This window comes from Emydura macquarii, unplaced genomic scaffold, assembly GCF_026122565.2.
Source record: "Emydura macquarii macquarii isolate MOO-44397 ecotype Brisbane River unplaced genomic scaffold, CSIRO-AGI_Emac_v2 contig_3350, whole genome shotgun sequence".
NCBI classification, from domain to species: Eukaryota; Metazoa; Chordata; order Testudines; family Chelidae; genus Emydura; species Emydura macquarii.
The window spans coordinates 39,534-64,339 of NW_027133487.1; the positions used below are offsets into that span (position 1 = coordinate 39,534).

Consider the following 24,806-nt stretch of genomic DNA (forward strand, 5'->3'; position numbering starts at 1 on the left):
GGAAGTGGCAAACTTCTGTAGTGGAGACAAGGCCTCCGATGTTTTGCTCACCACGCACGTCTGGGCAGGCAATCCGACGCCCACCCGTCCAGCAGCTCTGAATTAATCCAAGTCCCTCTACGCCTGCTGCGGGTCGGAAACACAGACTCTCAACTCCAAAACACGCATGTTTAGTAAAGCGTAAGACAAGTTTGCCGAGAGGAGAACTCCCAGGCCGGAGAACAGATGCAATGTAGCAGAGTCGGGCTGACCCACGGGGAGCGAGCTGAGAAATCACATTGTAACGGGATAATAGCACCAGCCATCACCCACTCGGTAGTGCTAGTGCTTGAAATGACCTAGTTAGGAGCAGCCTAGCTGGCTCACAGGGGCAGGGAAGGGGGCATGGGGCCCTTTCCCTCTAGGGGGCGCCAGCTCCCATCCGGTCCTGGGTGGGGCGGGGGCTGGCTGGCTGGCTCAGGGGGGTGGGAAATAGGGCACGGGGCCCTTCCCCTCTAGGGGGCACTGGCTCTAGGGTGATCAGCTGTCCCAATTTTATAGGGACAGTTCTGATATTTGGGGCTTTGTCTTACACAGACGTCTATTGCCCCCAACACATACACACCACCCCCGTCCCGATTTTACACACTTGCTGTCTGGTCACCCTAGCCGGCTGGAGAATGGCTGGCTCAGGAGGGGTGAGGGGGGGGTGAGGAATGAGCATGGGGCCTTTCCCCTCTAGGGCGCGCCAGCTCCCATCTGGCCCCAGGGCCGGGGCCTGGCCGGCTCAGGACGCAGAGGGAGACGTAACACAGACTGACCAGTGACTGCAGGACTGAAACCCGTTTCCTAGCCAGGAAACCTATAGCACTAATAGCGATACATATGGTGTTTCTATCAGCCACTTTCTTCTCGAGGGCCCCAGGTTAGTGCAGGGGGGTTTGGGACAGAGGAGAACAACACGGGGGTGCAGAAATTTGCGCGCCCCGGGCTCTGCCCCGCTGTGCGAATGCATTCCTAGGGCTGCAGGGAAAGCAGCCGACCACACAGATGTCTCAGCTGCAAGGACCAAATTTCTTTTCTCTTGTAGCGCTGAGCTGAGATGCCAGGGCCTGCGCAACCCAGCCCGCCGGGAGCACCCCTGCCCCAGGCAGCACGGAGCCTGCTGCTGAGTGACGCACGAGGAAGCGGCGCTACAAGAATGAGAGAGGCAGGGCAGCCTGTTAGCCCGCTCACCGTGCAGCAAGGAGACTCAGGTTGTGTTTCTGGCCCGCTGCGGAGTCTCGCTCTTTGCCTGCATTTCCTCTCCCATCTTTTGTCTATTTGTAAACTCTGAGGGGCAGGGACTGTCTCTGGCTGCCTCTGTGCAGCACCCGGAACGACGGGGCCCTGATCTCAGCTGGGGAAGGGACTGTCTCTGTGTGTCCGTGCAGCACCCGGCGCAATGGGGACCTGATCTCAGCTGGGGCAGGGACTGTCTCTGTCTGTGTGTCTGGGACTCAGGCCCTGAGCCAGCATCTTTCTCACACACCTAAATTCAGTCATTTAACTCTTAATCTGTCCCCTGGGTTTACGATGCTTTTCGTCTACAAGTTCTGCAGTTGCAGCGTCAGGCTGAAGGTGAAGGAGCAGACCAGGAGATCTTCAAAAGGAAGGCACAGAACAGGGCCACGAACACCCGAACAAGTACATGGTGCTTGTGAAGTGGGTGCCCGTAAATGCTGGTCCTGGAAACCCTTCCTCGTTTGAGCAGCCTCATTAAGGCCGTTAGCTTTCGCTGCTGTCATTTGGACTTTGCTTGCAAGTCCTGTAGGGTTCTTTGGGCACCCTGAGCAGCACGGTTGAGAAAGTTCTTCAGCAAGACATATGTGGTAGCCAGTGAAATTCCGCCAGCCACCACGAATCCTACCGCGGCAGTTCCTCCAGACACCACGAATCCTAGCACCCGTAAAGGCCTCAGAAACGAAACAGCTCCTATCAATATACCACACCCAACCGAGGACAGGAGCTGCAAGACCACATTAATGCTAATTTCCTTGGCCAGCGGGGGCTTCAGAACGGCCTTCAGCTCTCTGGCTGGTTTACCAAACTGCCTCGCCAGAGCCGTGAAGGAGTCATCATCCAGGCCGAAGACCTGGCAGTGATATCTCATGCACGTCAGCAGGATGGTAATGTCAAGAATGGTGGAGACAACTGGTATGTGAATGACGCTGATAAGAGAGGACACAAAAGCTATTTTCCAGATCTGCTTCTGCAGGGCTTCCTTTTTCTTTTGCAAGATTTGCGGAGAGACGTTGGGCAGGGCGAGTACGAAGGCCCCTTTCTTGTCGCCTGGGAGGTCTTTCTCCACAGTCTCTTCCAGGTTGTGAAAATCGTACTTGGCTAATTCAGATGCGGAGAGGAGGAAAACCTTTGGGTTGGTCATCCCTTCCTCTTCCAGGCAGTTGATGCAGTATCTCCGGATCTCATGCAGTATTTCCTCCTCATTATAGGTGGAGGGCCGGCTACGTCTGGCAGCATCCAAATCTGCATCCACCTTGGAGCGCACAAGGTAACACGTCTTCCCAGCTTCCTTGATCTCCAGGGCCAGCTCAGCGCACTTAGACGTGAACCCTTCTAAACCCATGAGGACGAAGAAGTCGTAGGGATCTAAGTTTGGCTGAAAATCTTGTGTCCAACTTATTGGCAGCCTCCAGAAGGTCACTCTTGGGTGCTTGGGATGCTGATAAGCTTTTGGCTCCATCATCGTGTCTTCCTCCCCGACTGCAGCAGCACCTTCATCTTCATCAGGCAGCCCCCGCATGGCGTTAATGAAGGATGATTTCCCACAGCCAAGCTCTCCCATAACGGCGATATTTAACTGGGTGTATTTCAAAGCCTTCTGCATTATAGAAATCAATTTAGGGACTATTTGAACTCCAGGAGTAGCCCTTGGTTCTCCCGTATCTTTGGCGGTCTGCCCCTGAAAACAAATAAACACACCAGACATTGATCAGGTATTCTTAGCAGGCAACATTTACAGTGGAATCAGCTCCCAGGGGAATCACGGCAGCTGAAAGAGTAATTGCAACAATCTGCAGTTCAGTCGACCAAAGCGCTGGTGAGAAGGGGACCGAGGACATTGTCCTTCTTCCCCTACCCCCCATAGTCCTCAGACCTTCTGTGACACGCTGTACCCCAGGTACACACTTATGGTGTGATTGGTGTATCGTTCATGTTCACCCTTACAGTGTAACTGCGCATTGTCTGGTGCAAAGCATGCCATGGAAGGTATTTCTGGCATGCTCATGGCACACTGAACGTTATTGTCACTGTAGCATGTTCCCTGCAATGTCACACAGATGTAGAGGTACAAAACTCTGCTGTGTCATATCCCCAAATGTGTGTCTGACATGGTTTGAATAGCTGCAGACAAACACAGAGTTGTGTTTCCACGCCCAGCAGAGGCAGGCATACAGGATCAATGGACGGGCCTAAGCACCTCCTGTGAGCACTTTGGCCAAGTGGAAGAAATCACGCCCATTGCTGGACAGGGCCGACCACCTGACCCCAGGGTTGTTGGGGAAACTTGTTAAAAGCTGAGGCATCTTTGTCTCTTGGCTCTGGCTCCCCTGGAATCCATCTTCTAAGCAACACCAAAGACTGAGAATCTACCACAGGGAGGGGGGCCTGGTTGCAAGAGGCATCGCAACCAGCTTGTGTGGTAAACTGAATACAGATTGACGTATTAATCTTAGGTTAAGATGCGAGTTATCTTTTAGTTAACTGTGATGAACTCCTTGACTTATTAATAATCTGACTTAGATTCACTTAAAATCTTGCTGTAGTCAATAAACTTATTTGTTTATTTTATCTAAAACAGTGCATGTGAATTGAGTGTGTGCAGAGACCTCACTTAGTGACAGAACTGGTGCAGAGCAATTTCTTTGACAAACTGATGGACAATGTAAATGAGCTTGCAGGGTGCAGTGTGCAGCAGTGAACCTGCAAGACGGCAGTTCCCGGAGTTACAGCTGGGACTCGGGGTGTTTGCTGAGGGTCTATCCCACGAGTAGCTGGCCAGAAGCACTCCTTCACTAGGTGAGGGACCGATTACACTCAGGAGGCTGGGCGTGGGCTGACCCATGAGTGGGTGGTTCACACAGCGAAGTGGGGTAAATTGGGGCTCAGGAGTGAAGAATTGGGGTGACACAGCTAAACACCAGTCTGGATTGCAGGGGGGGAATGTCACACCTTCAAAGATCCCTCACTAGGATCCATGAGAAGTGACAACACTATCATAGAGGTATACGTCCTGCCCCCGTTCTTCAAGGAAGGTGTGAGATGCATTTGCAGAGGATCCCTTCTGAGCATGCATCCAGATGCACAACTGGAATCTGAAAAGCCCTACCAGTTTTTGGACCAAGGGCACTTTTGGAGAAGACATACCAAAGGTACACCTTCACAACTTTAGACCAGCTGGTTCAATTGTCTTCAGATTTGGCTTAATCTTTAGATCACCCGAGATCTACCAAACAAGTCAGGTTTGATTTTTCTGGCTTCAGTAAGTGTGAGTTAAGTATGAGCAGAAACGTTCTGAGTCACGTGTCTGTGAGCTGGTTGCACAGGTTGCAGAATCAGTTTACAGAGCAGTTTGCAAGTGCAGTAGGAAAATTTTGCTCCTATTTGTGAGCTGGGGCACCTTTGATGAGAACTTTCAGGGTCAGGTCCTCAACTTCTGTCCTGGCTGGAAATCTGCCCTAAAAAGGTAGCCAGTGGGGAGATGGGAGGGTGTTGGCTGTCTTCTTGTACAAGGGTTGTGTAAAGCTGGCCTGACTGACTGGCTCTACTTCACTCACATCAGCAGAGTGGTCTGAGATGGGGTATATTGGCAGTTGGAAGAGGTCAGGTCAGAGTACACTGGACTCAAACTGAACCTAAGCTGATGGAGCTGTCCCTGTGGAACTGTTGCAGATGGCATAATTTAGAGCAGCCACTAGGCTGCTCTGGGAGCCCTTTTCACGTCCAGGCAGTCCAGAATGTTCCCTTCCTCTTCCTGTTTGCACCAGTCACGAGCTCAGACAGCTGACGGTCTGCCCCACTGATTTTAGACCTCTGTCACTTGAAAGGTATTGGATCAATTGTCTTCAAACTTCATTTGAGTCTAGCTCCCAACTCACCCCTAGTCTCCTCCAAACCAGTCCTGCGAATGAGACCTCAACAAGGACTCCTAGAGCTTGTCTACACATGACAATTAATCCAGAATAGGGAGAATGTGAATTTAAAGCACCCTAGCTTGTCTGGATTAACTCCCTGTGTAGATGCTTTGGAAGTGTATTAAGATAACTCAGAAGAAGACACTCTTTGTCCAGAACACGTGGAGTTAACCAGGAACAGTCCATCAGAAATCATTCCCGGGGTAGGCAAGCCCTTAATCCACTTTGGACAAAAGAAAAAAGCACCATCATTCTGGAATAAGAACATCCCTCAGGGAGTTATTCTGGAATAGTTACTCTGCGTTAAATTTGCACTTTACCCTATTCTGGATTAACTTTTGTGTGTAGACAAGCCCTTAAATAAAGCAAATGTGAAGTGTCTACACCAAGAGGCTTTGAGATGCGACAAAAGAAAGAAAACACTAGAGTTTTCAAAAATGCAACCCTGATTTTTTTTCCCTTTCCAGAGACCCACGTTTGCCAGACAAAGGCATCATTTCAAACGAGCAGCATGGCCTTGTGAAACCCAGAGAGAAAGACCTAGCGACCCAGCCTCCACCCGCTAATCTGAAGGCCTCAGACACACGCACAAACGAATAAGGGAAGCAAAATGTCTGGAGCCGTACCTCGGGGCAATGTGCAGGTGGACTCTGGGCTGGGATGGCCACTGCTGACTCCACGGAGGTCGATGACGATGCGTGGAGCAGAGGACCGCTCTCCTCTTCGTCGTCTTTATGGTCGGACACCTTGAAGACAGGCGGCTGTGACCCACTTTGAGGCGACCCTTTCTTCAGCCACCGTCTCCGCAAGGAAGGGGAATACATTCTAAGGACAGCAAATGCCAATATCGCCAGTAACACGCCCAAATCAATCCACCACAGAACGCACAGTGTCGATGGGCTCTGGACGAGCTCAGCCTCTGTAACACAGAAAAGAAACCAACGGGATGCTTCCCAGAACGCAGCGTGAGAGACGGGAAACTCCCCTGGGGCAGTGGAGAGGGGCTAGAAATGTCCCAGGGAACTGTCTCATGGACACTTTCCCTCCCACAGACCCCGCTCCCCTTCGCATTTGTCACCACCAAACGTCACCTCCCGCCTCGCTGGTGGTCGCATGGGCCCCTGCACAACATCTCGCTGAGTTGGCCAGCTCCCTCCCCGCCGCGTGGGAGCAGACCATCGCGGCCCAGCCGCCCAGCCCCTGGGACTTGCGCCGCGCCCTGTAAGAGGAGCCCTACCCGTCTCCACGGTAACTCTCATCCGCACGGAAAACCGCCCCAGTTCGGGCTTGACGTGGCAGGTGTAGAACCCATCGTCCTCCAGACGGACGTCCTGGAGTCTCAGGGAGGCGTCTCCCTCATGGAATCTCTCTGGAAATAGCTGGGTCCGGCCCCGGTAAGCCTCGTTCTGTCTCAGCATCTGGTCCCCCCCCATTATAGTACGTGTGAACTGGGAGATCCCATCCCTCTGCTGTTTCCTTCTTCCAGGTGATGTTCAACAGCCGGAGGTTAAACCCGGGTTCGAAGAAGCAGCTGAGTGTGACATCCTGCCCTGGCTGAACTACAATGGGCGACTCTTGTTTTCTTGCCCCTTAAAGAGAGAGATCAATATTTTTTGTTGAATTTTTCAGACCCCAACCACTGGCATGTGCCGTAGTCTTAAAAGTAATCACAGCACAATGCTTCCCTGTTGATGTTTCCTTGGGGAAAAAGCCTGCACCCGTTTTCCATTCCTCCCCCAAATTTGTAACTGCAAAACCTGAATGGATTAGCAGAAGGGAAGCCGGCAGTTAGCACTGGTGCTGGGGATAGAGGACATCTGAAAGGCTTTGGTATCCATGCAATGGATGCATTAAAACAGTGCAGGAGGATAGCTGGTTTAGTGGTTAGTAAACTACCCTTATGCTCAAGCCACTCCAGTTTGGTTCCTGAGGCTGTGATCTCGGGGGATCCCTGAGGTTCCTTTGAACATTTTACCCCAAGTTCCATTTTCAAAAGAGGAAGCGTTTGCGAGCAGAGCTGGGTGGAAAATGGATTGTTCAGTTCCCTGGGAGTTAGGAAAGGCTGGGAAAACAATGAACTCATTTTGTGTCCAGCGGAAAATGGAATGTTTTTTAAAATTTTTTGTTTCAATCGTTAGCATATTTTAAACTAAAAGGAAAGGAAATTTCAGAACGAAGTCATTTTGGAAATGTCAAGAGAAGACTTGGGTTTGTTTGTGGCTTGGCAAAATCGCCATGAAATGTTTTAGAGTCGTTGAATCTGCATTTTGCGCTAATAAAAAGTTTTGGTCGAAAAATGTTATCCTACTCTGCTTAGGTGCCAATTTTCATTGAAAGTCAGTGAGAGTTAGGCTTTGCCTACCTGCACACGCCGGTGTGTGGGGCCTGGTTCATGGACTCATGTCCCAAGCCCATGCTTGACATCATTGCACTGTAAACTCAGGTGTATGACTGCTGGACCCAGGTCTCACGGCCATGCTAACACGTCTATGCTGCACTACGCAGACCTCCTGACTCAGGTTTGCTGCTTACGCTGCATCCACACTGCCGAATGACAGGGCTTGGACCTGAGACACAGCAGGACGTGGGCTCTGACCCACCCCCTTAGCAAGGTTCTAGAACCTGGGTCATTGACTTGAGTCAGGCTGATATGTGTGTGGATGGAAGGAAGGCTTGGCTCAAACCTGAGTCAGAGCCTGGGTTAAGTGTGCAGTGTAGACACACCCTTAAATACTTACGTCATTTTTTACTTTTGAGAATTTTGCTCTTAATCTCTGTGGGCCAGATTTCCAAAGGGATTCAGGCGCCCACACATGCAGAGAGGTACTTTTGAGACTCCCACTGGGTGCCTAATTTCCTTGACTTCAATGGGAATTAGGCATCTAACCTGCATGGCAGTTTGTGAGAATCCCACTGTCTGCAACTCTGCACTGTTAGATGCCTGAAATGGGAAATCCCTGGTAACAAATACAGCCTGCGAGGTGCTGAGATACTAAGGTGTGGGGGGGCTGGGGGGGGCAGAGCAATACCACAGATGGCAAGTTAGGCATCTGTAACTATTACATTTTGCTGCAGCAGGAGAGATTTATGCGCAGGTTTTGCAATGAGGAGAACGCTTTTCAGTTTGGGGGGGCGGAGTTGACCAGAAACCTGAATGATTTCAACAAAATAGGGTAATTTTTTGAGGGGGTGAAAATTTCCAATGAGTTCAAAAAGCTATTTTCTGCCCAGCAAATGTTTCGCCAGCATCATTTCAACCCACTGCAGCCTCAGAGGCCGGGAAAGCCTATTGTAGGAGACGTCATACTCAGCACTGTCAGCGATGTCTCCTCAGACCACCTGCCCCGCTCCGAGTTGACGTAGCATCTATACGACCCCTCGTCCTGAATGTGAACATCCCTCAGCCTCAGGGACGCGTCCCCTTTGGAGACTCCCTCTGGATTCAGCTGCGTCCGCCCCTCGTAAGCCTGAGCTTGTTTCTCCGTTCCAAAACAGTAGCTGTGGACCAGCAGATCTGCTCCGTCGGCTCTTTGCATCTTCCAGGTGACGTTCACTTGTTGACTTGTTGTCAACCCAAGCATGGGGAAGGTGCAGCCCAGGATAACGTCCTCCCCGCACTGCGCTGTGACGGGTGACCGTGCTGCAATGACCCCTTGAAGAAAAGCAAGGGTTGGCATTACAGTTTTATGTCACAATCTTCCAGCAAGCGGATTAGATGTTTTCATCTCCCTTCTCTAGGGGCAGGCCATCAACATACAACCTTCCACTGTCAGATCCAGTCTCTCCCCGCCCAGACATCGGTTCCCATTGACACCAAAGCAGTGTCATGCCACGCTGACTGCAGAAAGAGATCTGAAAGTGGATGAAAATTACATGGCCAGTGTGGGGCAAAGGGGCTTCCGTGGAACCGAGAACTGGAACCACAGAAGTTAAAGCCAGAATGGACCATTATTACCATCTGCGCAACACAGGCCAGGGAAGTTCATTTCTCGGACTGCATTTTGCTAGTCTAAACCAGCCAAGATTTTCCAGTCTCTTCTCATAAGACCGGTTCTCCGTTCCCCTGATCATCCTAGCAGCCCTTCTCTGTACCTGGCCCAGTCTGGATTCACCTTCCTTGAAGATGGGTGACCAGAATTGGACAAGGTTTTCCAGATGAGGTCTCCCCAGTGCCTCGAACACTGGCATTAATGCTTCTCTCAGAAAGTGAGAAGGGCAGTGTGTTACAAAGACCAAAATCACACTTCAAATTTTGGAAGGAGGGGAGCACAGGAGCAGGGGAATTAAAACATTCACAGCTCCAGGCCAGAAGTAAAATATCTGCAAATCCAGACAGGATAAATGGCAAAACATTTTGTTAATGCAGGGTTCAGGATGCCCAGTGATAGCTCCTGCTTTTCCAGAAGGTCGAGTTCAGCAAAACTCAGGCTTCTGAAAACCAGAAAATACTGAGTTAAGGTTAACACCCACATAACCTTAACTCTGCCCCCTGGAGCTGCATGGCAAGAGCCACTGGGAATGAATGATCGGCATGCACACCAGCTGCCGTCAAAGGGTGAGGCGTAGCTGTACTGAATGGTGGAGGGCTGTGATTGTGATGTGCAGAAATCTGGGTCTGCACCCCTCCATGGGACCTGGGGGTAACAGTGGATAAAAAGCTGGATATGAGTCAGCAGTGTGCCCTGGTTGGCAAGAAGGCCAATGGCACATTGGGCTGCATTAGGAGGGGCATTGCTAGCAGGTCACGGGAAGTGATTATTCCCCTCTATTTGGCATTGGTGAGGCCGCATTTAGAATATTGTGTCCAGTTTTGGGCCCCCCACTACAAAAAGGATGTGGACAAGTTGGAGAGAGTCCAGCGGAGGGCAACAAAAATGATTAGGGGGCTGGAGCACAGGACTTATGAGGAGAGGCTGAGGGAACTGGGCTTGTTTAGTCTGCAAAAGAGAAGATTGAGGGGGATTTGATAGCAGCCTTTAACTACCTGAAAGGGGGTTCCAGGGAGGATGGGGCTAGGCTGTTCTCGGTGGTGGCAGATGACAGAACAAGGAGCAACGGTCCCAAGTTGCAGGGCGGGAGGTCTAGGTTGGACATTAGGAAAAAGTTTTTTACTAGGCGGGTGGTGAAGCACTGGAATGGGTTACCTAGGGAGGTGGTGGAATCTCCATCCTTAGAGGTTTTTAAGCTGCGGCTTGACAAAGCCCTGGCTGGGATGATATAGCTGAGGTTAGTCCTGCTTTGAGCAGGGGGTTGGACTGGATACCTCCTGAGGTCCCTTCCAACTCTAATATTCTATGATTCTATGATTCTATGATCAAAGGAACCAGGCGTGCATGGACCTCAAGGGGCCAAGCCTGCATCGTTCCAGTCAGGACTGTACTGAATTGGTACTTACTGTAGAGGGTCCACAGAGCGAGTGAGTGAAGTGCCAGAGCGGGGCCGGTTTGCATTGTGCTGCAGGCTGTCTGACATCTGCAAGAGAAGGAGCAACATGCTCTGAATGGCTGGATCCTGCCCGGAACGGCCGCTCCAACGCTGACAACCTGGCGCTCAGCTCAGCCCAGCAGGGCTCTGCAGGCACTTAACAGGGTCCTATCGAAATGTCTCTACAAACACGAATAGAGACTGAGACCAGGTCTACACTAGAAACTCACATCGGTAAAATTCCATCACTCAAGGGTGTGAAAAACCAGCCCCCAGCCGACGCTCTTAGACCGACCGAAGCCCTGGTGTAGACAGCGCTAAGTCGGGCTCCTGCCAACACAGCTACGACCCCTCGGGGAGATGGATTAACTATTAATGCAGGCAGCGTCTTCACTGAAGCACAAAGCAGCACAACTTCATCGGTGCCGTGTCGACAAGCCCTGAGCTTCGCTCTGCAGGGTGGGTTGGTTCGTTTGTTTGTTGTAAGTGGGGATAAAATTCTCCATTAAATCCCATGGGCTGGTTTAGAACAAATTTACTCCATTTGATGGGCCTGTTTCTCCTTTACATTAACGCCCCTTTACCCCACCCTAGCAGTGTAAGGGGTCTGAAAGCAAATGTGAATTACATTTACTCCCATTTTAAGGCCCCTTTATAGTACCAACCCGGTGTAAAGCGTCCTCTGAGAATCCAGCGCTACTATTCTTACCCGCTGGCACTTTCTACACTTATTTTGCCCCAGGATCAATGAGGACACAAGCTGCCAGGCCAGTCCAGATTTGCATTTTGCTACAGGGACTTTGCTATCGGAGGAGCCGTCTCCCGCTGTCGCAGGCGGCCAGGGGCTGCGGGGCTCTTGAGATGCCCGGTGGCAGCGCCAACCCCAGCTCAGGCTGCTGGTGGCCGAGGGCTCCCGTTGCAGGGGGAGCAAGCGTCCTCCTGGTCCCTTTGGTCCCACACTGGGCGTAACGAGGGAGTTGTGGGGACCAGAGTCTGTCCGCTCCCCTCTCCACCCCTGCCACCAGGTTGCCCGGGGGCATCTGTCCATCACTCCCACACCCATCCACACTGCCATCCGCACAGTGGGGGAGGAGAGGAGGACAGCGGGAAATGAGCCCACATACCCCACCTCTGTGGGGCGCTGCTGCCGACGGGGGGTTGGGGGGCACAAAGGTAAGTATTGGCCCCCGGGAGCCCAAGACCCATGGCACGCCACTGTCAGGTACACGTGTGCTGAGCTGTAATTCGGACTGGAGATCCGTCTAAACAGCCAAAGGCAGGTGTCAGTGCCACCCCGCTGCAATCACATCTTCATTTGGCTGTTTAGATCCACGCTGGGAATTCAGGGCTCTGCCCCTCCCAGCCACAAAAGCCACCCCCCATCTCCACGCTGCTGTGCATCGTCATCCCACAGCGTTTGGGGTCCCCCTGACTAAATCCAGGGGCCAGGGGAGCTGTTACAGCCCTGACTCCGTTAAACCAGCAGAGATCGGGTCTGTAGAGCCATTAACACGCAGTTCAGTGTACAGCAGCCATTTTCGATCTGCCATTCAGCAGGCCTAGAAAAGTATTTTGAAGACAAACCCTGCAACACATAAGTCCCACGGGGAGGGGAGGGGAATCTCTTACCTTCCACCCAAAAACATCAGCCCTCCCGGTCTTCTCGGTGTGCTTGAACAAATGGAATAATCCCTGGTCGTTCCCCCGTCGCCCTCCCCATCTCTCCCCCTAGGAGTGCAACCTCTGAGTAACAGGGAAAGTGAAAGTAAACAGGCAACGGTTTATTGAAACAGCACGGAGAAAAATTCAAGCAGCAGCGCTGGGCAGCCAGACCCTTTCTCTAAAGGAGGCACAGAGCTGGGACGTGCGTCCTGAATGCCACAGAACGATGAAGCTCTCATGTTTGTGGCTGGCGTTTTATGGATTCTGGGCACGAACCTCACAAAAATCTCAAGGCCTTGTCTACACACAGAAGTTACACGCCTTCGACTTCAGCTGACTGAGTTCAAATGCTTCTTAAAGGCTTTAAGAATAGGAGGGTCCACACAAGAGTTTACGCTCAATCAATTAAATCGGTTTAAAAACAAACCTAAACGCTTCCGCTCTGTTTCATCCCTGTAAAACTGCTGCCGAGATGTTCCGAAGGGTTCCCGTGGCAGACAGCAGCTTTGATCTCAGACACTCAGGACAAGCAGTACTCAGCGCTTGGATGAGACGCCAGAAAATTCAAGAGGGCTCCAGGATGTGGGGTGGGTGACTCAGTAGGGGGCATTGTCCCCTTGCAGTCAGTGCAATGAACCAGGGCAGCACTAGGAGACACAGAGCTGAGGGGTGTGGGTGGGTGGCTTAGCAGACCTGTTTGGGCACCTCTAGCTGTGAAAGTGTTACTGTTTGCTGAGCTTGGGCTTCCTGTTTGTTCTGGAAGGAGAAATGGGTGTGAACATTTGTTCAGAGTTAACACTGCAGAAAATTCACAGAGGCGGATATGTGCCACCGTCTCCGACTCGTTGTATCTTCTGCTACAGAGAGAGTCTGCTCAGGTTTCTGTTACAGGAAGCAAGAACCAAAAAGAATCAGGAGAAATTCTATTGTAAATCAGTGGAGTCAGACTGCACCAGCCCAGTGTAACTCCATTGTAACTCCATTGCCGTCAGCAGAGTTCTCCCGCCTTACACCAGAGGGCAGAATCTTGCTCTGCACGCAGCTATGATCAACGCAGAGCAATCAGGGAATGCAGCCAACATTAGTTACCCAGTGATTGTTCCTATTTTGCATTTACTATTTATTTATTACACGATAATGACGCTGAGGCATCACCTAGAAGCTGCAATCAGGCTCCCATCAGTGGCAATTTGTGAAATCAAGATTGGATGGTTTTGTTGCTAAAGTTCTAGCACAGCTACAGTTATAAGCACAGGCCAGACGTCTCCGAACTCATTTCTGTTTGAATGAGAGCAGATCTTTAAAAGAACATCAGAGCTTGATTTAAAAATTGCCAGGGATGAACAAGCTTCTACAAGCCTTTGTAAAGCATTCCTACGATGACTTCCCCTCATTGTTAAAAGACTGAACCTTAATTCCAGTCTATGTTTGTCTCCCTTCAACTTCCAGCCATTGAATCGTGTCATGTTTTGGTGGAAAAACCCATTACCAAGTATTTATTCCCTGAGCAGGTGCATATAGACCGGGATCAAGTCACCCCTTCACCTTCTCTTTCACAGTGGTCCCTTTGGACCTTATCATCCGTTAATGAATCGGTGAACTGTGCTGAGAACAGTACACAGGATGGAAAGATGATCCCTGGTCCAAACGGTGTTGTGGTGTCTGGGTCCTCTTTGTTCCTCTTTTTGAAGATAGGTGTTAAGTCTGCCCTTCGCCAGCCTTCAGGGACTTCACCCATCCTCCAGGAGTTCTCAGACCATTGCTAAAGGTCTCGAGATGGCGAAAGCTAGTTCTTTAAGTATCCTAGGATGGATTTCATCAGGCCCTGCTGACATGAGTGCATCTAACTTAGCGAAATATTCTTTAACCTGTTCTTTCCCTATTTTGCCTTGCATTCCTTCCCCTTGTTGTTAATATCGATGGGTGGAGTATCTGCTCATCATCAACCTTTCCAGTGAAGTCGGAAGCAAAATAGCAAAATGTTAAAGAAATAGAAAAAACCTCTGTGTGTTCCCACCTCTCTCTCTTCTTACCTCTGGATCTTTTCGTGCCATGCAAATGAAAGTATCAGGCAATGGGTTTTCACAAAGCAAAGTTCACGTCAGAGGACTTTGCCCGTGCAGTGAGGGAAGTGTCTCTGGGGACACCCCAGCCACCATACGTGCCGCCTCCAAGACCAAAAGGAAGCCCTCCACAATTGATGGCAACTCTTGGAATTTGGGACGGGGATTTCACATACATCTCTTTGATTCTGGCAAAAGTCTGGGCTGCCAGGCACGCAGCACCCTGATTGCAGAGGCACTGTCTGTAGTAGGAACATTTGTCATGATTAAACACAACAGAGAGGAGTCGCGTTAGCTGCCACAATGCCGGTGGTGTGGTACAAAGTGAGAACCTGAGACATGAGGCCTATATAACGGGCCTAGATGCAAGAGCTGAGGCCTGAACCAAAGTCTGGCTTTAGGAAACAGCAGCTGCTTGCCTGCTTCCAAGGTCACTGACTGATACAGGCACTTGGCAGAAACCCAGCATTGTTAATGCACTGGCGTTCCTAAGGAGCAGTGACAGGAACACAGTTTTGTTAAAGCACTAAAAGTCCTAACTCCCCCGATACATGGTGATTGAAGAAACACAATCCTGGGAGACCATGCCAATGCTCCCCGAACAGAAATACAATACAGGGAGGCAATACAGGCTCTCCCAAGATATAGTGGTACATAAACACAATCATGAGAGACAGGACAGAAACACCCGCATGTCAAGGTAAAAGAGACAAGAGGATGGATGAAGATATTATGCATGATTTGGAGGCCAGGCACAATAGCCAGTATCGATGACATCAAAGAGGTTTTGTGTAACTGTTTGTATCAGGGTATAGGAAGGGGATCCTAGCAGGCACACCTGGGTCCAACCGAGGGGATAACGGAAAGTCCCGCCGTTAACTGAGCCAGTCCATTGTGATGAGCATACATGGCCTAGCGTGCCTGTAGCTCGTAGGGGGCTCTAGAACCGTGATTCGCTTGCAATAAACGTGGTGGAGCCCCTTCGCCACTGATCTGAGTCTGTAGCAATTTATGGGTCATGCTTAATGAGGTCTATCAATTCAGCTAGCTGTAGAAACTGAGACGGCATCCAGAGGGGAACTCACACCAGCACGTAGACCCTAACTGACTGACAACCCGCCCTAACTGATTGACAACCCGCCCTAACTGACTGACCAGAGGGCAACAACAACCGGCTGACACAATGCTGAACCTGGCTAGTCCTTGTCTACACTGACCTCTCAGTCACGGGCAGCCAGCTCAGCTCACACAACCTTTTCCAGTGTAGACAAGCCTGTGTACGACGCCATAATTAAAGTTTCAGTAGGATTTTGCATTTGTCAGCACCTTAGAACCTCTCTGGCACTGAAACAGGAACTGGCTTTAAAACACAGGAGGGGCCGGAGTTTGTGTGTATTTTGCAAGTGTTCCTGGAACACGAAATCACTTTGCAGGAGTTTTGCAAGCTGCGTCTTTCCAAATTTTGTCCCCATTTTTGAACAAAAACAACAGCATGCATCACCTTCACAAATCACATGTGTAAGCAAGGTCTGAGTGTCTGAGTAAAGGGGGGCACTTTATTTGCATGGGCTTTGTATCTGCGTGAGTACAAGTGAGTATTTAGCATAATTCACCTAGGTGCGGAGCATAACAGGAAATGGTTAGCAGGGCTGGGTTTGGGCTACAAACCACTTCTGTGTTAACTGCTGGGGTAACGAAATGTTGTCCTTGAAGTGTATGAACAGATGTCAGCAGAACTGTGCTTAGTCTGTTATGATAGAACACTTCACCCAAAACTAACCAGAGCCCCACAAGATGTTTCAGCCTAATAAAGAGAGAGGGGCAGAAGTCCCCTCTTGGGATTGCACTGGCCCTGGCAAGAGGCTGCCCCAAGGCATGGAGTGACTGTTTCCTCCCATTGTTAAAAGGCAGAATTAATGATTCCTCTTGGAGTCTTTTGTTCCTTGAAAGCAGGGACATTGGCTGTGTGTCAGCAGAAGGTTTACCCATGAGCTGAAATCATTAAGAGCTGAAATCACACAGAGGTGAACCCGTAGAGGATCTGGGAAACCTTGCCTGACAAAATAAAAGAGCTGAGGGAGCACCAGCTAACTCTGGGGGGAGGCCAGCATGGTCAGTGCCAGCCTGGGCAGGTCAGCAGAGAGGCCAGCACAGTCGGTGCCAACCCAGTGCAGTCGGCGGGAGGCAGGCGCGGTCGGAGCCAGCTGTCAGGGACTCAGCGAGGCCCGAAGGCGGTAGGAGACAGCAGCAGAGGGGGCCTGGTCAAGCCTGTGTCGGACAGGAGCAGCAGAGGGGATGGAGCCACACCCAAGAGGTGGACATTGCAACCATGCCGGTCAGTACAGGGGCAAGAAGGAAGGGGGAGGTGAAGGACACGCCCCGTACTCTGGGATGGGTTTATCTCATTGAGTTCATGAACTCTGTTTGCACTGTTTTCCCAAACCAGTGCTGTGTTACCTCTCTTTTGCTATTAAAAGGTTCTTTCTACACTCAGACTCTGTGCTTGCCAGAGGGGCAGTATTGCCCTTTGGGGGGCGCCCAGGGGATAGTGTGTGATTTCCCAGGTGACTGGGTGGAGGCTCGAGCCAGTTTGGTGTGTATCATTGAGAGGGACCCCTAGATATAGAACCCGGCCCTTGCTGCTGCCGACTCGGTCTGGCAGACGGGTTACACACACACAGCAACAATCCCTCTCCCTTGAACTACAAATCCTTTCTTTCTCTTACATATTTTTAGTCCTTCTCTTGAGAAGGGACGGTTTCCACTCAACTAACAATAAAATGCCACATTTCAGAGATCTCGCCATCAAAATACCCTTTTGTTTAGGTGCAATGGGCTGGCAGGTGAAATGCTGGCCCCACTGAAGTCAATAGCAAAACACGCTTTAACGCCTCTATAAACTGCCAGAGGGCATCAAGCGGCCTTGGGGTAAAAGAGAATCTAGCCCCGTTAGAGGCTCAAACTTCTACTAGAGATTTTCACCTCTTAGAAAATTATTGAAAACTTTCTTCTCTTCAGTGCACTATTATAAAATAAAACCATTGAGTTAACCTTTCATTGCTAGCGTTATTTCCATTTCAGAATCACTATCCTAGATACACGTGTACCAATCTGTGATGTAGAGGGTGCTAGGAGAGCCTGTGCCTCCTTTTCCACTTACCCTTGACATAAAGACGTTTAAAGAAAACCAAGGAAATGCTCACAAATAAAAAACTTAGTTAAAAGCCAGTTAAGTTTGCTTATGGGGAATATCAATCCAAACAGAACCCACACTTTCTCACTGGAAAATAACACGCCGCAAAAGTCACCAGTGAATAGATGCCTAACACAGGGCTCGACAAACCCTGGGCGCCAGGTCGTCATGGCGCCTATAACTGATGCATCTGACGAAGTGGGTTGCAGCCCACGAAAGCTTATGCCCGCAAAAATGTATTAGTCTTTAAGGTGTTACAGGACGCCCGTTAGTTTTAGTTCTGTACAGCCCTTCCTCGTATGTTAATGGGATATGCAAGTAGAAGAAGGACTCCATTTTGGACTTGGAATCCATATTATGTTGGAGCCTCAGACAAGCAAGGTGCTGATGCTTGGTAGGTTGCTAGCCAGCGAACTCTACCCAGTAATCCAGGAGCTGAGAAAAGTTGTTGACTTTTTGAAAAAGACAGACAGAGCATCCCAAGCGGTCCCTGTGGACCCTTCTGCTGAAGTCAGCTCTCTCATGGGATGCAACTGAGTACCAATGCTTCAGGGGCACAGAACTCCTTGCCCCGGCATGAGAGAGCAGGTTGTGGCAACTCCCCAATCCACGCTAAGGTTCTTGACCGGCCAGCTAGTCTCCTTGGTCAAGTTACAAGTTGTGCCAATGCCCAGAATGGAGGGACTGTCTGATACACAAAACTGGAAATTCTTAGCCCCCTGCGGATAGGGCGGGCCATATCCCGCTACCCAGAGGAGCTGAAGGAACCTGACACGGTAGTGTCTTCCCTTGATGAAATAACGCCCATGGAGGACAGGAGCCAGTTTGTGTGTTGTAAAAACGAGGCCCTGCCAGAAGCGGAGGACCTGGAGCTTCAGGGCTTGTAGTGCCCTGAAAGGAAATGCTGCGGAGAGACTATCCAAAGCACTTCCACTGCATCCAAAGCAGCCGAACCCACAGGCTGGGGACTCCCACGATGTTACCCAAGCTTCAGGGCCAGAGCTCCCCTTCTGGCTTGCCTGATGAAATGGGAGGTCTGTAAATGTAGTGGGGAAATGTCAACGCCTTTACAGTGCTACCACTCTTATTTAATAAATGTACATAGCCTCAAAAAAAAAAAAAAAAAAAAGAAAGAAACAGGGGAAGACGGGAAGCCTAAATAATGCCGTGTGCAAAAGGCGGAACAAGGTGGGAAAATCCCAGTATTCTGATTGGGTAAGATCAGACCCTGGGAACTTATATAAAGCAGCGAGTCCCATAGTTAGGGGCTGCCCATTCCAGCGGTAGCGTGGCTGGGGACTGTTTATTTGCACGGCGACGGATCAAGCAGACAAGTTCCAGACTGAGAAGCAGACGAGTTCCAGGCCGAGAAGCAGACGAGGATACCTTCACCACCAGAACAGAAGAGGAGGAGTAAAGAGACTTACCTGCAGGGATCCAGTTCCAGTGCCCACAAATCGTGACCAACACTCCCAGGAGGGAGAGAAGAGAAGCTGTAAATAACATCCCAGACTGGGGGATTCCGACTCCAAGGGGGTGTGTTCCGGTGGTGGGCCTGGGGTTCTCCCCCGCACTTGATCTTGACTCCAGCGTTTCATACCCAGGTTCTATTATTTTAGTAGGGGCAGTGTCTTTGGGAGTTGTGGGATCCTATTGTTTTCCTGTCCCTTCCCATGTGTTGTAACCATCCCTAAATAAATCCTGTTTCTTGTTTGTACCTCATTATTTGTCAGTCTCAGTCAAACCACCCGGCGATAGATACAGCAAAATCAGGGCGGACCAGTTGTGCACAGGATTCATTGTTTGGGCAATGAGGTACAGCGCACCCCTCTTCTAAGTACCACAGTCATTAGAGTCCCTTCCTTTTTCGGAAAAAATTGAACCCGCAAAATCGATCCTGCCCTGCCCGCGGTGCCGCCGGCGGTGTAGACATAGTCTACGGTGCTTTGTTTTGCAGGGAGCCTTTTTCTGTGACTCATTAGGAGTCTCCAAATTAATCCCTGTAGTAATGGATTTTTATAACTAGTTTCCTGAATCCCTAGCTTGGGTTTGTATGTGACCTGGTGCTTGGCTGTTACCTTTGCTCAGCAGTCAGGGCGGCACAAGGAAATGTAATTATCTAAGGTGTGTTTTTTATCTAACCGTCATCCATTTTTGGCTCAGTCTGGATTTTGCTATTTTTAGCACTCAGGCTCCGTCGTTCTGCCCTGGAGAGCCAACTCCCCACTTTGATCCATTCCACCATCACGAAGGGCTTCCCTGAGATTCAGCCTAAATTGCCCTCTTTTAATATCATCCTTTTCTTCCTAAGCATCCAAAATCATGAGTTAGGCCTTAGGAAATCATGAGATTGGCTTTAAAATCATGAGATCTTTAAAAAATGATGCAATTGGGTTGCTTTATGTTTGCCCATTTGGTTTCTAAGCTTTTAGGTGTATTTAAGTCACATTTTTCAAGCTTTTCTCTAAAACTACAAGGGCTGGAGGAAGTGCAGTTCTCTCTTAATCACGTGCTTCCGGGAGCTGGGGCTTTACAAACACACACCAAAAATTGTGAGGCTCATGATAAATGCATGGGAGCTGGCAACACGGTACTGCTGCATGTCATCTTGATGCATTTCTTTTCCTCTTTGTGGTTTACATCCTTTAAATATTTGTGAGCTTTCCTCGTGCCTTCTTTCCACCCTTTATTCATGGCTTAAACAAGTTGAAGTGATCTAGGTCTTAACCGCTCCCCTATCTCAAGCCCATTTTAATTGTTCTTCGTTTGCATTGCCTCCACTATCTTAACAGGACTCCTAGCTAATTAAAATGTGCGAGGTCAAGTGTAAAGGGCCCTCAGTGTAAATGCGAATATGGCCCACCGAGATTTAGTCAAGTCTGGCAGTGACAAATAAAGGGATCATTGTGGCCAAGTCATTGTGTGGGATGAGCTGGATGAGTTTACCAGCAAGGTGATCATCTAAGCTCAGGGATGGGTCAAACAGGCCCTGAGAGTTCACTCTGCTTGGTGAATGGCTCAGAAATGACTGAACTGGTTCTACTCCGACTTTCCTTACTATTCACCTTCGAGTAATCTACAAGTGCCTAAAAACATAGGGATAGATTCTGACGTCAGTTACTTTGTGCTGATGCCAATCAAAAGTAAAGTCATTTATTCCAGTGGAGGCACTTCAAATGTGTACTGAGTTACAAGAGGTAAAGAATTAGTCATAGTAGAAGTTGTTTTTCAACCTTCCCTATTAACGTTTTCCTTAAATCCAATCTTGACATAACATCTATATGAGATGTATTTAGCTAGATTATGGACCGAGGTCGGCCCTAATTCCTACATTAGTTAAAATAATTTCCTGGCAATTATTATAAGATAGAATGGCCCTTTGAACCTGTTTTCCTTATTTATCAGTTATTTTCTTGGACCAACAGAAAATCAGATGAGTCCAAACTTCATATAGGTTTGGCCTGATCTTAGATAAAGGTTATATTTCCAAAGAGGTTGAGAAGGCGACTGTTCTCAGCATTGGAATCAAGGCCCATTGCTCCTCCGGTCTCATTACTGAGGCAAAGATTTTGTCACGGGTATTTTCATTAACAGTCACAGACAGGACGTGGGCAATAAACCACAAAACATGGACGCTCGAGTCCCGCAGCCCGGGGCTGAAGTCCCGGAGATCTTGTAAAATCAGAGAATCCGTGACCGACTCATAGCCTTACTCATTATTCTTCATTAATCTTGTCCCGAATCAGCCCCACTAACTGCAGAACAATTTGTTTAAAGAACTAAAGAGGGAAAGTCCAAAAGTCCAGGGTTTTGCAGGTCGATTTCTCCTGCAGAGGAAACCAGTGAGGTGACGTCTGGGTGTTTTCTTAATGCAGCTTGTTTATTTGCACTATTTATAGTCCAGGAACAAAGGTGGTCATCAACAGCACGCACTCCTCTTGCAACACTCTCAGTCCAGATGTTAATGCCTCGTTCTCTGGAAATCAATCACGCCCCAAATGAACTAGTTCAGAAGATTACTTCCTAAAGCAAAGTCCTTTGCTGCTGGCAATGGTGCTCCCCACCCCCAAACATAACGTGCATCATAAAACTAATAACAGCCAGTGTTCATTCCCATGCTGAACAATGCCTGCACGCTGTTGTTACTGTAGCCTATCGGACTGGCCGGCTTGCTTGCATATATATATATATACACCCTGCCTTAGAGATTTAAGTATTGTTGTTTTATTATAATAAAATCATAGATTCGTATTAAAGTATTCAGGCCACATCCGGTATGAGAGCTGAGGCCGTTAGCACACATCTGTTCAGAACCTTTGGCCCAGATAAGTAATGATGAGTTAAAGGATAAGACATATTTGGTTATAAGCTTTACCCTAGATATGTCAGGAGGTATCAAGACAGGGGAGGCTGTCTCAGGTTGTGCCCTGAGTAAACTCACAGATACACCACAAAACCCACACAAGGACCAGAAATAACAAAGGTGAGATAAACGAACCGTTTGGAACCGTCTGGCAAGGATGTGGATATGTCATTAATACGCACGGACCTGCCAGCCTATAGAATAAATGTACCCCAATAATTTGGGGGTGAAAAATCTAAGTTTGGACTTAGAAGGAGGACCCCTATTGGTCAGGGTATACGAAGGGGCAAATCTTGTTACTTGAGGCGATCGTCAGCTGCTCCTTCTTGAAGCTTCTTTCAGTGAGTGTGTTAAGATCTTTTGTTCTCCGTTTACACGTAGTATTGTTTGCAGTGTTAGTCGTAGCCTTACAGCTCTTAGCCCTCGAGCAGTGCCCAGCTCGCCATCCTCCACTCAAGAGCTGAGGAACCGGACATCTCGGTCAGCCAGGGCAGCAGGGAAGGGTGGGAGTGTATTAATCCAAAGCATCCCATGTATATATATACATATCACACGTGTCTTTAAAATAAAACTGTAATCCTATCCATTAACCATTTGATTGTTTATTTTCTTTTAATCAGTCATTTGTCTATCATTTTATGTAATCTCAATAAAAGCTTATAAAATGATACAGATTCGGTTCTCAGTGTTCCAGAGGGGTAGCCGTGTTAGTCTGAACACAGCAAAAATAACAAGAGTTCTGTAGCACTTTAAAGACTAACACATTTAATTTCAGCAGGCATAAGCTTTCGTGGGCTTCAGCCCACTTCCTCAGATGCAGTTGGTAGAAATGATACAGCAAATATTGGCAACATATATAGGAGGCAACATATACATATCCAAAGGCAGAGACAACAATGGGGTAGGTGGATGAAAGAGTGAGCGTTCCTGTCGTGCATCCCGGGGGTCCCTATAAAACTCTTCTGGAGCCTGATTCCAGGACTAGAACCTCATTATCTTCTGATCAGATGCCCTGGCGAGCCTATAGCCCCATTCGAATCACTAAACACCCAGAAATCAGGCAACAGTGCCCTTGTGTGACCTGGTGACTCCACCATAACATTACTAAGAACTGTTCAGCAGCTGGGATTCCTCAGCTGCACCATAGCCATCAACGGTAACCATCTGGGAGTCGGGATTCCTGGGTTGTCCCAGGCTCTGGAAGGGCAGAGGAGGAGGTCTCGTGGTTAGAGCGGGAGGGCTGGAAGTCAGGACTCCTGGGTTCTGGCTCAGGAAGGGGGGTCTAAAGCAGGAGGACTGACACATCCCTTTGCAGTCCACCTCCCCTAAGGCTGGGACACCTGCCTCCCAGGCTCCACTGGAAACAGGAGTGGATCATGCCTGCAGTCTCTTCCATATCCTGCATCCAGTGGCAGGGAGTTCCCCTGGGTAAACCTTCTATTGGGAGCTCGGCGGGGCAAGGCCTGGCCCAATGGGGTCTGGCTGACTCTGCTAATCCCTAGTGGCAGGGAATCCCCTAAACCCATTTGGCCGCAGGTCCCGTTCCCTGGGTTGTCACGCTCACTAATCTGTCCCTTGCCGGACCAGGGTAGGGTGCATGAGGTCAAAGCTGATGGAGTCAGCAAAGGAATCTGTGGGGCAGAGTCTGGCAGGGCCCAGGGGGAGGGGGTGAAGGGAACTGTGGGTGGGGCTGGGGCTGGCAGAGGCCAGGGGATGGGCTGGTGCAAGGTCCTGGGGAAGCGGATGGAGGGAGGGACCGTACTGCCCAGGTCCGGTCTGTTTATTTTGTTGCCACTCTAATAACCAGCCCCGAGCCGGCAGCGTCTGGGGCAGGAGCAGGGACGGTCCCAGCATCAGCTCCAGGGCTGGGCCAGTGGGGGACGGCAGGTCAGGAGTGAAGGGCACCGGCAGGGCTGGGCGGGGGGAGCCCAGGGCTGGGATGGTAGGGGGCTGCGGGTTGGAAGTGAGGGATGGGGTGGGATGGGAGGCTCACCGCTCCTTTTTAGGGTCCTCAGAAAGTGACTTGGGGAGCTCCCCTCTCCCCAGCTCTGCTGGTGCCCCTCGCTCCCAACTCGCAGCCCCCTGAGAGAATAAGGGCCCCCCCCCACCAATATTGAGGGGCTTAGCGTGTCTCTCAACGGTGGGGATAGACAGACAGTAAATGCCCAGCCTGCAGGGGAGCAACTGAGGCTGGGGGGTGTGGAAAGAAGCCGGGCTGGAGGGGAGGGGCTCAGCTGGGAGGAGGAAGGGGGTGTGAGACTCTGTCTGGGGGAGGGATACTCTGGCTCGCCCAGCCTGACAGAGATGCAGCGTGTCACCCTCCCTCCCCGCTGCCGTGGTTCAAAAGCTCCCCCCGGCTGGAGAAGGGAGTCAGAACTGACAGCACCAGCAGGGAGAGTGACCGAAACCAGGTAAGGGGAGCAGGGCCCAGTGGTTAGAGCAGGGGGGCTGCAAACCAGGATGCTTGGGCTCTGAGGGGGGAGTGGGAGCTAATGGTTAGAGCAGGGAGGCTGGGAGTTGAAAAGTGAGGATTCAGGGGTTCTCAAACTTTTTTTTCTGGGACCCCTTTTGAAAATATGTCAGGCTGTGATGACGCCCCCATGCCATGTCCCCCTCCCCAAGCCCTGCCACTCTTACTTCTGCGCTACTGCTGGGGGCGGCACTGCCCTCAGAGCACCCGGCCAGCAGCCGCTGATCTCCAGCCCCCCAGCTCTGAAGGGCTCTGGCTACCAGCCACGCACGGGGCTGACCTCCCCTATAATAACCTCGTGACCCCCAACCCCCAGTCGGAGAACCCCTGAATGGTGCTAGTAAGTCCCTTGGTGAAAGAATTCATGGAAACGCTGCCACGTCCTTTTCTAGCTGAAATCTCTCAGTCACACCGAGCGCTCCCCAGCGTCTGAGTCACACAGACCCCGTCCGCGGAG

At 50.2% G+C, this 24,806-nt stretch overlaps 1 protein-coding gene across 1 annotated transcript; it reads right to left on the minus strand.

Annotated features, from left to right (window-relative positions):
• Positions 1 to 1,573: 1,573 nt before the first annotated feature.
• Positions 1,574 to 12,350, minus strand: LOC137143927 (interferon-inducible GTPase 5-like). The gene is made up of 6 exons (XM_067534005.1): positions 12,228 to 12,350; positions 10,570 to 10,646; positions 8,482 to 8,826; positions 6,412 to 6,763; positions 5,801 to 6,093; positions 1,574 to 2,941 (listed from the first exon to the last, which is right to left on the minus strand). Exons 4-6 carry the CDS (start codon positions 6,605 to 6,607, stop codon positions 1,763 to 1,765), a joined length of 1,668 nt encoding a protein of 555 aa, XP_067390106.1. The 5' UTR covers positions 6,608 to 6,763; positions 8,482 to 8,826; positions 10,570 to 10,646; positions 12,228 to 12,350; the 3' UTR covers positions 1,574 to 1,762.
• Between the last annotated feature and the right edge of the window lie 12,456 nt (positions 12,351 to 24,806).

What these genes read in the sequence shown, in the direction of transcription:
- LOC137143927 (XM_067534005.1), bottom strand. Translation starts at nt 6,607, where the DNA reads ATGGGGGGGGACCAGATGCTGAGACAGAACGAGGCTTACCGGGGCCGG. An exon ending in GAGAGTTACCGTGGAGACGG is followed by an intron (nt 6,094 to 6,411) that starts GTAGGGCTCCTC and finishes TCTGTGTTACAG; the next exon opens with AGGCTGAGCTCGTCCAGAGC. An exon ending in CACCTGCACATTGCCCCGAG is followed by an intron (nt 2,942 to 5,800) that starts GTACGGCTCCAG and finishes ATTTGTTTTCAG; the next exon opens with GGGCAGACCGCCAAAGATAC.